This window comes from Phaenicophaeus curvirostris, chromosome Z (assembly GCF_032191515.1).
Source record: "Phaenicophaeus curvirostris isolate KB17595 chromosome Z, BPBGC_Pcur_1.0, whole genome shotgun sequence".
Classification (NCBI taxonomy): Eukaryota; Metazoa; Chordata; class Aves; order Cuculiformes; family Cuculidae; genus Phaenicophaeus; species Phaenicophaeus curvirostris.
The window spans coordinates 40,691,774-40,706,925 of NC_091431.1; the positions used below are offsets into that span (position 1 = coordinate 40,691,774).

A 15,152-nucleotide genomic window follows, 5' to 3' on the forward strand; every position below is an offset into this window, starting at 1 on the left:
TCAAAATCAGCTCTTTTTTATACCTCATTACCCTAATACACACTTAACCTGACAGTGATCGTGCAGCTACTGCCCAACAAAGCTGCTCCAGAAGAAATGGATATGAGAACTCCCGAAGAGGTCTCTAGTGAGAAAGAGAAAGAATGCCTTGTGCTTTTGGACAAGAAAGCAATAAGTCATATGTACAAAATGACATCACTGTCAGTGGACAGGGCATTCAGGCAAAGATGCTTACAACATTAAAAACAAGGCTTTAGCTACGAGCTGAACAAAGGACTTCTTATGAACAAGACTACTCTGACATAATCAAGTAAGACTGTAAGAGCTAGTTATCCAATTTTATTCCTAAAAAAATTCAAGCTTCAGTGTTTAATAGTAATTTCTAGATTTCATAAAGAGTTCTCAGGTATTTGTGTTACACTTAAGACTATGAAATGAATAACAGGTCTTTTCTACTCTTTCCACTAATACACAGTACACAGGAATAATATAAACTGTCTGGAATAGTATAAAAAACACAACAAGTGTCACACATCCTTAAATAACAACAGCTTTTTTCTCAAGCACCCAGTGTGTTCTCTAGATTAAACAGCAATAGAGATAGTGAAAAATGCAGTTAATATCTTGCTGCACTAAGGCACTGATACAGACTTCAAGCCACAGTTATATCCCAGATGATGTGCACCACTGGGTTTGGTTAAGAGATTTAAATCATCTGGTTCTTGTCCTACCACCACTGTTTAGGCGTACGATGAATTGTCAATGACAATGTGCCACTGCCTAAACTTCTCTTTCGCTACTGTGAAAATAGGATGGGGGCACAAACCAAGCATTTTTCCCTATTATATGGTCTTTCTGCCCTCCCTTTTCAAATACATCCAAGCATCCCTGTATGGATTTTTGCCAAGCCATACATTCTCCCTTTGATTATCCTTTGATGTTAGTTAGTCATAGAGGTCTAATATATACTTCACAAAGAACCAAAATCTAGTCTGTAGAGAACCAGGAAGAAGCTGCTTTCAGCAATTAGCTAGGTATGTAACAGCAGGAGACAAGGCCAGTGACTTCAACTCTTTTAAAGAAATATGTATTTCCAAACTTCAACCAATGTAAAATACAGTTTATAAGATTTCATTTGTCTGGTGTTATGCATCATTGCTGCATTCCATCCTAGGTAACAGCTGGATTACAGCTCAGATGGGAAACTACTTGGAAATCTCTGGCTTTTAATGGAAGGTAAGGCAGAACAAAATCAGAGCCAGTTGAATTATTATTGATCATTACTGTCAAACAAAACATTAATATACAAGACATTCCTGACTAGCTGTTGAAACTTTGCAGAGTGATTATCTTGGAAAAATCATAACTAAAATATTCTGACACGTCTAGTTTGCAATGCACAAAAATGTTTTTAATATATCTAGACAAAGAGCTGAACACCATTTTACACAATACTGTATGACTGAAACACATCCACTCTCCCAGAGTAACTGTACTATACTGAAGAAAGGGCTTATTAAAGTAAGTCTTACCTTTCTGAGAATAATTTTCTGGAAGCACTAGGACTTCTTATGACAACAGTTGTCCTCCAGCTCCAAGCAGATCCCTAACGATTTCATGCACCTCACGAAAGCAGAGGTCGCCAAGCCTGCTTAGCAATATATCCAAGGGCTTAATGGGAATGAACACTGACTTATTTTCTTTTCCCAAGGGAAAAGTATGCTTCAGGGTCAGGATGGATGACATTGTTTAGCTGGTGTTGTAGATAGCTTGCCTTCCCATATCCTGGCTGTATCCTATGTAGAGATGAAGAGAGGACTTCAGCCACTAGACTTGCCACAGAGCCACCCTCAAGAAGGACTACACAAGCTAGGAAGACCTGCCAACCTAGCCTTCTTACCAAAGTAATGGGAGTTCTTCTCTCACATAAGCTGAAAGAAGATGAAGACAGAAAATGCCCTGCAGACAAGCTGCCAGAGCTGTTTACTGCAGACCAATTACAGATGCAATTGCTCCCACAATTAACTGTGTGCTGTTCCGTATAGCCAAATCAAAAGAATGCCTACAGAACTATTCAAACTACTGCTAAGACCCTGTTTTCTCTGGCAAACAGTCCGGAAAGAAAAGTAGCTGCAATGAGCATCAGAGTTCTTGAGGTGGAAATGGCTATATCTTGCCCACTGTTTGCCCTGCTCCCTGGAGGGTAATAGCTCCCCTTCTGCTGGGTGTGGGGCTGTGATCTGAACAGTACTAGCCCACTTGCCCTGGGCTTCCAGAGTCTTTGAAATCAACTGAGGAATTTTTGCTTCCTTTACGCTTGCAAGACCAGGCAAAAGGCCTTTCAGGGGGATCAAGAGAGTATTTCCTATGGAAAACCCCTGGCACAGGGAGCCCTTTATCTGAATGAGTCCACGCCCCAAGGAAGGCACTGGCACAGGAGCGTATATACTGTATATACTGTATAGCATATATACTGTACTTTGGGTAATTACTTCATTCTCACACCTTGCTAGTGCAGATAAAGGGGCCAGGTTTTGGTTTGGTTTTTGTTGTTTTTATTTATTTCAGCCTCTTTGAAGGAATTTAATAAAAAGTCCAAATCACTTTCAGATATTTTTATTTACTCTTTCTTCAGAATCAAAATCATCTATCATGTAGAAGAAACAGGGGAAGACACCTTGATGAGAAGGAGAGAAAAGGAAATCTCACTGAGATCCCCTTGTGGTTTTTTCAATGCTTATTCTACTCCTGCGAACAGAAGAGCAGTAGGTGGACAATTTTTTTACCCTGAAGGAAGACACTTGACACATGTATAGCTAGCTCAGTTCCCAGGGCCACAGGTAAAAATTTACCATGGCTGTTTTTAGCACTGCATTCCTTTTTGTACTTTTGTCATCTTAACAGCACAGTCGTGCAAAGCAAGTTTATTGCTATTGAAACAGAAAAAGAGGAATTACGGCATCTTTTCTTTTTGCACAGAAAACCATCAAGGGGAATAATCCCTCCTTCCTTCCTAGCCCTATATGACCTGATATGGTTACTGCAAGTAATACGACAAAGTGTCACACTGAACTCTGTTGTTCCGAAAACAGAATGTCTGTAAATTCAGTGTTGTACACATCTGCACCCTTTGACAGTCCTTAGCTCCACGCTGAAGTGCTCTCTGAAGGACAAAAACATTGCCAGTGCTGTCCCCATAGTCCTGTGGGATTCTTCCTGCCCTAAAGCAATTCCTATAGCTGTATACATGCAGTTGCTTAAGACTTAAAACAGCGAGCACACAGCCTTTAGTCTGCAACACAACAGGGAAGAAGCAAAAGCAGCCTTATCACAGAATCAGAGAGGGTTGGAGGGGGGCCTTAAAGATCACCTAATTCCAACTACCCTGCCGTGCACAGGGACATTCCACTAGATCAGGCTGCCCAAGGCCCCATCCAACCTGGCTTTGAACACCTCCAGTGATGGAGCATCCACAGCTTCCCTGGCAACCTCTTGTCCTATCACTACATGCCCTTGTAAAAAGTCCCTCCCCAGCTTTCTAGTCGGCCCCCTTCAACTACTGGAAGACAGCTACATGGTCTCCCTCGAGTCTTCTCCTCTCCAGGCTTTGTCAGAACTTAAGACACTAAACAGCTATTCCTGAACCTGGACTGGAAGTTGTATCCCAGGAGAAATGTGCCAAACGTGAGCTCATTCCTTCTCCTAAAAGGGCAGCAGCCAGCTGGGAGGAGATCGCTGGCAGACGACGGAGCTAACACCACATCACTCCAACATGCTGTACACTGCGCTCCCCATAACATTTTATAACAGTGCCTTGTAAAACTGAGATCAGTCCTATCTCTCACTTCACTTACCCATATGAAAACATATGCCAGGAGAGTGATGTGAATACAAGAGGTTTTTTTCTTGCTTTCACAGACCAAAGTTACAACACACTGTTAAATCCTGTGATGCTGGTGTAAACACCAGGCATGGGTGATCCACTACAGAGCAGGTCCAAGCTGGCTCAGCCTCAGACTTGTTGCCTAATTGACTCAGCATGGTTTTCAAGGTTAGGACTGGTTCAGACACTGAATGAGTGAAATTACTTTCCAGAATTCGGAACCCACACAGCTGCAGAGGTTCAAAAGTATGTCTTGCACTTCAGGACTTCGGGTTTGCCTTTCATGTAGCAAGAACTGTAGATGGGGAAAAAGCCCATAGAGGCACGCAGAAAGGGGAGAGAGAAAATAAAATCATTTTCAGTTAAAAGGCCTATTACATGCCAAGTGTTTTCTAAGTGGTGAGATGTCAAAGCTGCGTGCTGGCTGGGCTGTATTTGTCAGCTTCCAGAAAAAACTGCCAACTTAAGATCAACACTCCTAGCTCTACAGGTGAACCACTGTTTCAGCCATCACAGCAGGGTAATATGCTGAAATGTGTATTAGCCATTTTCCCTTGATTTAGTAAACTGACCTTAAGCTTCAGATATTCACCCAGCCTAACTCTCGGTACAGGCCACAGGTCCAACAGGGAGTCCTCTCATGTGCATCAGACCCAATGCAGACTGGATTTAGAAACTGTTTGTTTCTTGAAGCCTGAGCTAGAAGACCTTGTTACATCAGCATAGATTTTAGCAGGCTCATCAGCCCAAGGATGGTTCAGCCTCCTCTGGGGCAGGTCACAGCATAAAGAAAAGGTGCCACAGGTTGCACACTCTGGTTAGTAGGCACTTCAGAGAAAGAAGAAGAGCTCTCCAAAGATTTGTGCAATTTCAGATAAACATTCACAATTATGAGATTTATTCAAAATCAATGAAGCTTCCTATTCTTCTGATCTGCAATCTCCCTCGGTTACCTCAGGAAGCTTTGTATGTGTTTATTTTAACAACAAGGGGCTCTATAAGGGCTGAAACATTAAGCCTCAGTGGAGGCAGCAAAACTGAAAGGGAAATACGTAAAAAAAAGGGGGGGAGGAAAGGGAAAGACAGGGGAAGAGAGGAAGAAAGGAATGAAAAAAAAGTGAGGTGTGGAAGAGTGAGAAGAAATAAAGAAAGAAATAAAGAAAGCTCAAGATCCCACATTATAACAAAAAATAAAGGAAAGACAGGGAAAAAGTGCTAATGGGACTCTTAGGAACCAACTATAAACCTCACAGCTTATCTGACACATTTATTCCCCCCTTTAATGACCAATTAATGGATCTCAAATTAATGAATATGTTTCTTTAAAGGAAAATACACCCAATTATTGACAGTTTGCAGTACCAAGGTGGAAGAGTTTTCTAGGAGTAGCAGATCTTTTTTTTTCATGATTTCGCATTGAATTACAAAGACAGAAGGACCTAAAGACTGTCAGGATATAAGCAGCTGCTGCTTTCATGCTGTTCTCTAATATCAGATATGATGAAAATAATTGTTTTCATTGCTTTCACCTATTGCTTTGGAGCCAGCGGGATGCACAGAATGGATGTGCATTCTTCCCTGTGCCAGTCTTCAACTCTGCTAAGATGTTGTAACACACTCCCACTTGCCCTGGTCCTCACCAGTGCTGACAGGTGGCTGAGCCCATCAGAAGTTGATGAGACTGCTAAAATTTGGATTATCAAAACAGAGTATTACAATTCAAGCTGTGGCAGCTCAAGTTTTTAGTTTCAGAGATTTCTATTGAACTATCTTCTCCTGCCTTTCTGCTAATTCAGACCTTTCACATTTAAAACACAGATCTGGCTAGGCCTTTAAGGAAGATATCAGTGATACCGCAGTGGTTTGAAAATCCCCTCACTCTTTTTTAAAGAAGTTAGAGGAACTATGAAAATGCCACATCCAAAACACATTTACAATCACAATCCATCCATACACCAAAATGAAAAAGGAAAAGACAACCCTTTGTTTATTAAGGGTAGTTATATTTGCCCTCAACAACAGATGCTTTTAACAGTCTAGGCTGAAAGAATTATGACGATTTAAATAAGCCAGTAAGTAAGTAAATAAATAAGTAATCCACCAATCTGATGCCAGCACCAGAACGGTAGGAGACCTTATTGCTTCCTTTATTCCCTTTGATTTCTGGATCTGTTGATATAGCACAGGACCTGAACAATACACTAGCAAGCTTCAAACAGGGACTGAGATTATATCCAACAAAGCTAGAAGGGGAAATCTGACACCCCTACACTACATTCATATGGAAACAAAATGAGTTATATTTATTTTATGGGACAGTTTGAATTTATTATAAGTTGCATAGAATTTCCGGTCTCATTTCTTGAGCACTCTTGGAATTTATTTCAGGATGTCTTACATTATCACACACATCCTTCCCTCTGCCCTAACACCCTCTCTGCTGAACTTGCTCTACAAGTCCCTGAAAGACAAAAATCCCAGGCAACCAGTAAAAGACTGAAGCTTTATAAGAAATTCCACAAAGGCAGTGAAGATGAAAATGGGAACAATGTGAAAATTAATGCACTGTAGAATCAGTGAATGTACCGCTTATTTCTCTACATAATTATAACACTGCTGCTCTAAGCAGTATTCTAATAATTCACAGATGGCTAAAGTCTTAAGATTCCTACATATGCCTGCCCTGGAATCAGATGAATCTTAAAAGCACATACACTGCTTTCCCTCTGCCTGTCACCTGTCCACATTCCCTTCCAATGTCACCATAACTTTAACTACTTTGATAAGAAATTTGGAAAAGATGGGTTCTGGTAGCAAAAAGAAAAAAAATGGTTATATGTGAAATGAAATTCTAAACAGGCTACTTAAAGGGAAAAAAATAAAAATAAAGAAAAATGCTGAAAATGCATCTGGAGTTAGTAATCTCTTATATGGTAGCATCTCACTATCAGGAAAGTCCTGGTCTACAGTAGTCTCCAATGTGCACACTCAGATTCAGGCCATAACAAACATACAACACCCAGCAAAAGCTGTTGAGATAAGATAGACTGGCCTCTCAGAGGTTTCAGAAGCATATATTGATGACCGATGCTTTTTAGAGGTATTTTAATTGCCTCTATGCAAGACATCTGAATGCCACGTGTAAAAGCTCAAAATAAACTGTTATTAAATAAAAAGGCGTTAGCAAAAAGTCTAAGCAGGTGGAATTCGGTACACTTCTCTTGCAGTTAATGGAGCCAAAACAAGTTATATGGAGAAGCTTGCTCTAGAATCTCAGCTAATATTACGGATATGGACTATTATATTTGTATTAAGAGTTAGTATTCTGAGAATACTATTTACCACTTCAAAAAAAGATGAGTAAAATCTTCAAATGTTGATGGCCCTATCCAATTTTGGAAGAGCCTTCAGCAGAGACAGATATGATATTGCATATAATTACCTTGTAATAAAATTTTGGAGAATGAAATCTTTAAAACCATGATGCCATTCTTTAAGTCTTTCTAGTACCTATAATCCCCAATAGACAGACCCCTCTCCTTAACCCGTTTACAAAAGAAAAATTTTGGTTGATTAAAAATATACATTTGAACATGTACAGCGAGTCTTAGCATTCATGACGGCAAATCTCAGATCTACGAAAAAATGTTTTGCATTCCCTGAGACAGAAGGACATTTATATATGATAAGACTGCACTAGGTATTGACTATTATTGGTAGTGTTCAATAACACACAGGGCTAAGGCCCTAAAGAAGATTTTCCATCACTCCACTAAATGTAAACCTCTTGCTTACTTCTCCCATTTTGCCTGAACATACATTAAGGGCTAGAAGATGTAATAAGATCTTGACTATCTAAACTTGGTCAGTCATTTGTTAAGACAAGCCTACTGTCTGTCTCCTGATATGAAAAGATGAAGATGTCAAAAGCAAAAGTAGTCATTCCTGAATGTTAGTCAGGAAGAAGTTGTGGTTCATACCAGAGTATGATATTCTGATCCAATTCAACATTTCGTGCCAGCTTTTGATAAGTTCCTGTCCACTGCTTCAAAAGTCTTTAATAACAGGCCTTGCTTGGACTGGAACAAGTAATTTCTTTCTCCCTTTCCTGATCCTAATCCTGATACCATGTCATCTGGTGGTTGATGTGTTATCAGTGGGTTTTCACTACCTTTGGCTTTTTGAATGTTTCTATAAGGATGATCTTATTCTACATTCCTTCCCCACACAAGAGAACACATGGTTCCACAGCAACAGTCTGCAATTTCCCCTTTTTTTCCCATGCAATTGTTGCTTATACAGCTCTAATTTTCTTACAAGCTAAACAAAATAGCTACAAAAAGCAACAGAAACAACACTGCTGTCTACAGATTTGACAAGAAACCATGAGGTTATACTTGGATGGTTAACAACATAGTACAAAGGATTCAAGTTTTGTTTGTCTCAGGGATAATTCAGTCACACAGATATTGATAGTCCTCCCCTAAACAAGTATTTGTCCATGCTTTACACTAACTCATGAAACTTAGGAGCACGAGTTTGTACAGCTGACAGGTCCATGACTACAGGTGACTATATTCCAGTCTTCATAGTTTCTATTTTTTGCCAGACTTATGAATCTAGCAAAAGTAATTAAAACAAAATGTGTCTAACTTCACTGCCATTGGTGAAGCTGACTAATATCTCAACAGTCTACATTTAGTACTGACTCCCATTCACTAAAGTCGAAGAGAAAAAAATTCCATCGCACAACCTTAGCTCAGCTCATGCAAACCTTTGCACTTGGTAGGAAGGAAAAATAAATTACACACTTCAAAAAAAGTCTGAAGGAAGAGGTCAATAAAATAAACCCAAACACAAAATTCTAGAGTTATGTAGGTAGAAAGTGATGAGTACACACACTTAGTAGCACTTAGACTTTCACATAAGAAATTAAATTTTGTTTTATAGACAGGAGACATTGAAAGTACAGCAGCACTGGCCACAAACCACAACGGTGAGAAATTTTGCTCTCCTTTACATGAATAAATCTTAGCTTTGCATAGCTGAACTCTGTATTTCAGCATACCCTTACCCAACTAGTATGATCAAATGCCAGTCTATGCATATAGATGACTATACATGAAAATATATGTGTGCACTTTGGACCCTGTACTGGAAAAATCCATTTTTGCACGGCTACAATTGTAGAAACAGAGGGGCAGACATAGAACAGTAGGTAGACCTATTTACACATGAAAGGAAAAACTGTCAAGCTTTGTACATTCAGATGTAAACATGATACATTATGTTCATTCCACTGGCTAATTGTGTTTGTGGTCATCCAAGACATACCCAGTTAGAAAGCAGGGGAATATAATGGCAAAGAGCCTGGAAGGAACAGACTATTATATTTGACTATTTTCCATGTACAAATTAGCACAGCAAAACAAAGAAATCCTGCAGAAAAACACATGTACTTTATTATGGTTCCTAGTGTTTCTCCTTTAAGCACCACAACAACAATGAAGAGACCTACAAAAAGCTGCTGAAAAGATGCAAAGAACAAATGCAAATGTGATTAAATTCCCTTCTGAATTTAAGTTTGTATGAACACATGTCTATGGCTGCTTATGGGTTTGGCCTCACTTCTTTTGAGTTAGGCAACTGTGATTTGCTTGTGTTAGGCTTTTCTTTTTAAATCAATAGAAGGGGAAATCTTTGGAACAGAATGCTTGCCTTCTTTTGTTTCTCTTAAAAAACTGGTGTGCTAATATTTCCTTAGCCTGCAAAAGTTCACAGAGCAATGAGAAAAATTATCCAAATACCTAGTCTTGGTCTGGAAAGAAAGTAACTGTCTTTTGAAGACATTTTCACTCTAATATTACTTTTTTTTTCCCCCCCAAGACAGCCATCTAGTATTATGGCTCAGATTCTCAAAAGTATCCATGAAAGTACCTAACTCCCATTTATGCCAGGGAAGCTGGATGTCTGAGTATAGAGCCAGTTCTGCGTCAGTTAACAAACTATTGACCCTCACAGACTTAAGTCAAGCACCATTTAACTGAAAATTAACACAATTTTTTCTTAAGAAAGTTAAGAACTCTAATGGAACAGTGAGCTACACTCACTACTAGACCACTCCAGGTGGTCTGCCTTGAAGTAGACTGTATCTGTTGGCTAATGGGGGGAACAGGAGAGGTTATTGCTGATACTGCCTGTGGGCTTGTCTGTTCCTTCAGCATCATGAGCACATCAGCTGTGCACGTGTCTGGGCTACACAACCTCCCTGATGAGGGAAGGATGTGTAACAAAGACTTCAGGCGCTACTTTGCTCTACAGCCTCTTATTGAAAATATAGGAACATGTGATAAATTATTGTAAGACTAATCTTGTAAGCATTTCTTACCCAGCCCTTATGCTTACTCCTGATGATATCATGGGAGTGCTACATGACTAGAGGCTGCTTATGTTTTTCAGTGCGGGCAAGACAGGGGTTTTAGAGATATACAAGGTGAAACATAAATCTAGTTGCTGATTGTCACAGTTTTCAAACTCATGCCATCTACTTGACCAAAGGCTAATACCTATGAGGTCAATAACCAGATCACAGGCCTGATCCAATGCCTCTTCTTTTTTCTCAAAAACAACCATTAGCTTTCTACCATGCCCTGTGTGAACTTATGCTGAAATAAACTACAGCATGTATACCAAGGTATCCAACAACGTATGTCTATGTCTATGTCTATGTCTATGTCTATCCAAGCTGTAAGTGAAATTCTCACATGTTCACCTAAACCCCTGCTGTAAGCAAGTGCGAGATTTTCTTGAGTATGGAAGGAGCAAAAGAATGGCTTGATTCAAACAAGGAAGTTAAAGTTGTTTCGCATCACTATTCTGAAGGCACAAAGAGATTTGGTGGGGATTGAGGGGGGGAAACTCTTGAAGCACAGTAAGTCACATAAATACAAAACTAGTATAGTGCAGAACATAATGCATAATAGTTGGCAGCAGAATGCAGTATTTATTTTCATGAATTAGGGACCGAGAACTTAATTGACAAGCAGCAGAGTGAAGAGCAAACATTATGACTATGAGCTTAACATGGGACCAAATCCTGCAGTCCTAAAACAGTCTTGTTGAGTCACATTCCTGTTGATCTTCCCTGAATTAGTACAGCAGGATTGGCTCCAGGTTATAAACTTCTCATAAATGAAAGAGAATCTATGCCGACTTGATGCTGTTTTGTGTGAATTCGGTATTTTAAATGGAAAATAGACCTTTAAACACAGTAAGACTTTTAAATCAGTCCAGATAGCATTCTTATTTCTAGCGATTAATGAGTATTTAGTGATTCTATATCCAAAAGAATTTTTAAAGAAATCACAGAATCACAGAATAACCAGGTTGGAAGAGACCCACCGGATCATCGAGTCCAACCATTCCTATCATACAAATTTTTAATAAGCATTTTGAATAGAGTTATCCTACTGCTTAGGTCTGTATGTGACTACTTAAAAATAGATTTAGCTTACTTTACAGTACTACCATAGATTGTTTCACACAGATTAAGGAGAAAATGCAAGCTGCTATAAATGTCATGTATTTCTTTAAGATTCTTTGTGTTTGAGTAACTAGATTCCATCAAATTTTCAGAAAAAAACAACATACACTGAACTTGTAAAATTAGGTATAAGTCAAAATGGAACATTTATTTTCAATCAAACTGCAGAGATACATTGCTCCGATGCAGAGCATCCTGTCATAACTATCAGGAGAAGTATAAGAAAAATCATACAGTAACGATCAACTTTAGAGCACTGAAGTATACCAGATATCACATGACGTATCTTCCTGAAGTTGGTATAAGCTTGCCTCTGTAATGAGTTAAAGCAGTAATGAGAGTTTGTTTCAGCTGGCTGTAGGAAAAAAAGTTTAGTACGTGCTGTACCTGGTTTCTCTGTATGTGCACAACTGGAAAATATTTTCTCTTCCTTGTTTTTTTTTTAGAAAGGAAGAAAATTCCAGATATATTACAGTGCCTGGAATATAACCGAAATACAGATATAGTTTGATTTAAAGAGGGAAGAAACAGCTCTTCTCTAAATCCCAAGCAGTTAAATTTCCATTCACAGGTCATTGCTCTCCAAGTTTATAACAGTGATGCCAACATCAACTTCTTGGTTCTACCTGCAGCAACCCGAAATATTAAGGCTCTAAGCCTGCAACTTTTTAGAGCAGGTAAGACTTATGTGATTATTTAAAAACAATTTCTCTCTAACTACAATCGTAACGATTAAAAACATACCCACTCACATACATACACACGGATACAATATCAGCTACAAGTAATACATATTTGCAGGAAAGAAATGGCATTTACCAGGAGGAGGGAGGCAAGAAGCAGGGTGGCAGCAGTTGTCCAGCGGCTGCCCTCCATGGTGGGGTCCGGTCGGGACCTGGGGTGGGACACGGCGCAAGCTGCAAGGCGCTCGGCTGCCTGCTGTCACCTCCAGGGCTGGACCGAACCTTCAGCCCCGCTTCCCCGCCTCGATCAGCCCCGCTCGCATTTCCCGACCCAGGCGTGGGTGGGTGCGTTGGGGGAAGCTGCTGGGAAGAGCTCCCAGAGCCAGCGAGCAGCCAATCCTCCTCCTGCTAGTCAGACCTGCAGCAAAACAAAGCCAAGGGGGCTCGGGAAACCGTAGCGGGGGAAGACAGAGGGGAAATAAAAACAGAGAGAGAGAGAGAGAGAGAGAGAGAGAGGACGAAGGGGAGAAGAAGGAGCAGGAGAGAGGCAGAATGGCAGAGCTGAAGGGAGTGCTCTGTCTTCAGCTAGCCGTCCTCCAGGAGCTCGGCTCCACCACTTGCCATGAGCTGTTGTTCATGCTTATTGCTAGGTCAGTAGCTCTTCTCCTGAGCTGTATTGTTCCAGACAGGAGGGAAATTTAATCTGTGTCAATACGGAACATATGCCATAAAAGGCACCAATTGGAAAATGCTGAAGTCCTCCAGAGAGAATGTGTGTATTACTAAAGCCTTATATTCTCTACAGAAAAACTCTTTCTAGAACCATTTTACATCAGTTGTTAAGCAACAAAAGAATCTGACTCTGCTGTCAAATCGTAAAACAGGGATGTTTCTAAACAGTACTGAGCAAGAGTCTTTCTGTCACTACTTTTTTCAGGGGATATTAAAAAGCTATCCTGTTCTGGAACAGAAGGAAAGTGAGCTTATGGGAGAAAGAATTTTGCACAGAAAGGCAAAAATCCACACAACTCAGGAAAGCAAGAAACTGTCTTTTAAGTATTAATTTGACAGATAGGAGTTTTAGAAACACTGCTCTTGTTCTGTTCAGGATTCATTCAGTTTGCATGCCTACCCCTCTGCGCTGCCTGAGCTGTCTTTTTTTTTTTTTTTTTTTTGTCTGTTTGTTTTATTTTCTAAAGCAGAAGTTACAAACTGGATCCAATAACTCTTTCTCTACATAGTAGGCATTCTGCCACACGGAGCTGAGCTGGGCTTTTCTTGCAATTGCAGTTACGGTGCTGCAGGGCATCCTATGTTTGGGTGGCCAGATAGAAAGGCTTGTCTTCTTTAAGCTCTTGACTGTGGTATCCCAATAAGCTCAGACAATGAAGGAGAAAAGTGAGGTATGTACATGTTAGGGATGGATGGAGAACAGGATGAGCCTGAAAACTGACTGAAGTAAGAAGCTAGCAGAGGAAAGGGAAACTTTGCCAAGGGTGCCAGGGCTGGGGACAAAGAGGAAAAAAGAGTAAGTGTAGACCATAGACCAGTTAAGAGAACTGCACATCAGTAGAAAGGAAAAACAGACTGGAGGAAAAGTTGGATGAGCAGATGGAGAGTGATACAGAGTTTGCAAGAGGAGAGGAACTGAGGCGGGGAAAAATGTTACAGGAGTTGAGAGGTCAGATTAGGAGGAGAGTCTGGAGTGGCACAACAAGAAAAGAAACGTAAATGGTAAAGACATCTGAAGGCCAAATTGGAAGAGAGATAAACTCGATAGAGCTGAGAAATTAGAAATTAGGATGCAGAGAGAAATTTAGAACAAGAAACAAAAGTAATTAGGAACAGTGGAAGAAACAGCTTGCACTTCATGGGCAAGGAAACAGGGCCAGGAAGACTGAAAAGGCTCAGTGGGAAGGTAGTATGATGGAAAACAAGCTAGATGGACTGAACATAGCCTAAAAGAAAAGGCCTAAGATGGGTACTAAGAATCCTCTACCACCAGTGAGTCTTTTATGTGTCCAAATCCCCTCACAAAGCAACTTCAGAGACCACATCCTGGAGGAGAGGGGAGGGATGGACAACTTTGCACCGCCCTCTGGCTCAGAAGCGGGGAAACTACTTTAACATGACAACATGGAAGAATTTACAACTTCTCATATTGCCCCTGAAAACTCAGGAAACTAAATATATGAACGACTAAGTGTAGTGTACCTTTTAAAGATAACATCACCAGCACAAAAAGCCACCAGCAGTGTCAACACACACCTAAGAACTGGATATGATAATTTTTGTCACACATATCCTGGCCACTGCTGTCTGTAGAGGTACTGACAGATAGCTCCTAGAATTCCTGCACACCAAGTTCTTAAGCCTAAATTTTTATGATAAACAGCAAGGTTTCAAATACTGAATAGATGAAATGATGACTGCTTCATTTTTAAGAACCAAAATGCTACAGTTACGATGATATGGCTTACAATGGATGAAACAGCTTACAAGGATGTTTTCATAGCCAGATGCTTTGTTTTTGGTTTTTTTTTAATAGTTCTCTTAGCTCGACTTTAAATTGGAGATGTTGCACTAACAAAACACAACTTCATTTCAAACCAACTGATTCTGGACATTTCTTATTCAACTTCAGAAAAGTTTGGAAAAGTTTTTAAAACGAAGTTCTGGTGATTCTCCTTACTAGTACAGAAGTCTTTATAGGCAACTAAATAATCTATACAGGAATAACCAAATTATACTTGGATTCCATGTATTCTGCCATTCTTCTGCTCATGGACCTCCCATTGCAGCTGGTGGAAATTTTATATGGAGAATGATGGCAAGAGAAGGAAGTTAATCATAGAATAGAATCATAGAACAGTTCAGGTTGGAAAAGCCCCCTAAAACCACCGAGTACTACTGTAAATCTAACACTCCAAGTCCACCATGAAATCATGTCCCTAAGCAGCACATCTACGTCTTTTAAATACCTCCAGGGATGGTGACTCAGCCACTTCCCTGGGCAGCCTGTTCCAATGCTTGACAACACCTT

At 40.1% G+C, this 15,152-nt stretch overlaps 1 protein-coding gene across 3 annotated transcripts in view; it reads right to left on the reverse strand.

The window, feature by feature from the left end:
* The window catches only part of ADAMTSL1 (ADAMTS like 1), a 173,889-nt gene extending 161,524 nt beyond the window's left edge, over positions 1-12,365 (reverse strand). For all 3 annotated transcript variants that reach the window (XM_069880687.1, XM_069880686.1, XM_069880690.1), the window contains exon 1: positions 12,246-12,365. In XM_069880687.1, coding sequence (XP_069736788.1) covers positions 12,246-12,302 — 57 coding nt within the window. In that variant the 5' untranslated portion in view covers positions 12,303-12,365. The remainder of the gene's footprint in view (positions 1-12,245) is intronic.
* Positions 12,366-15,152: the final 2,787 nt, after the last annotated feature.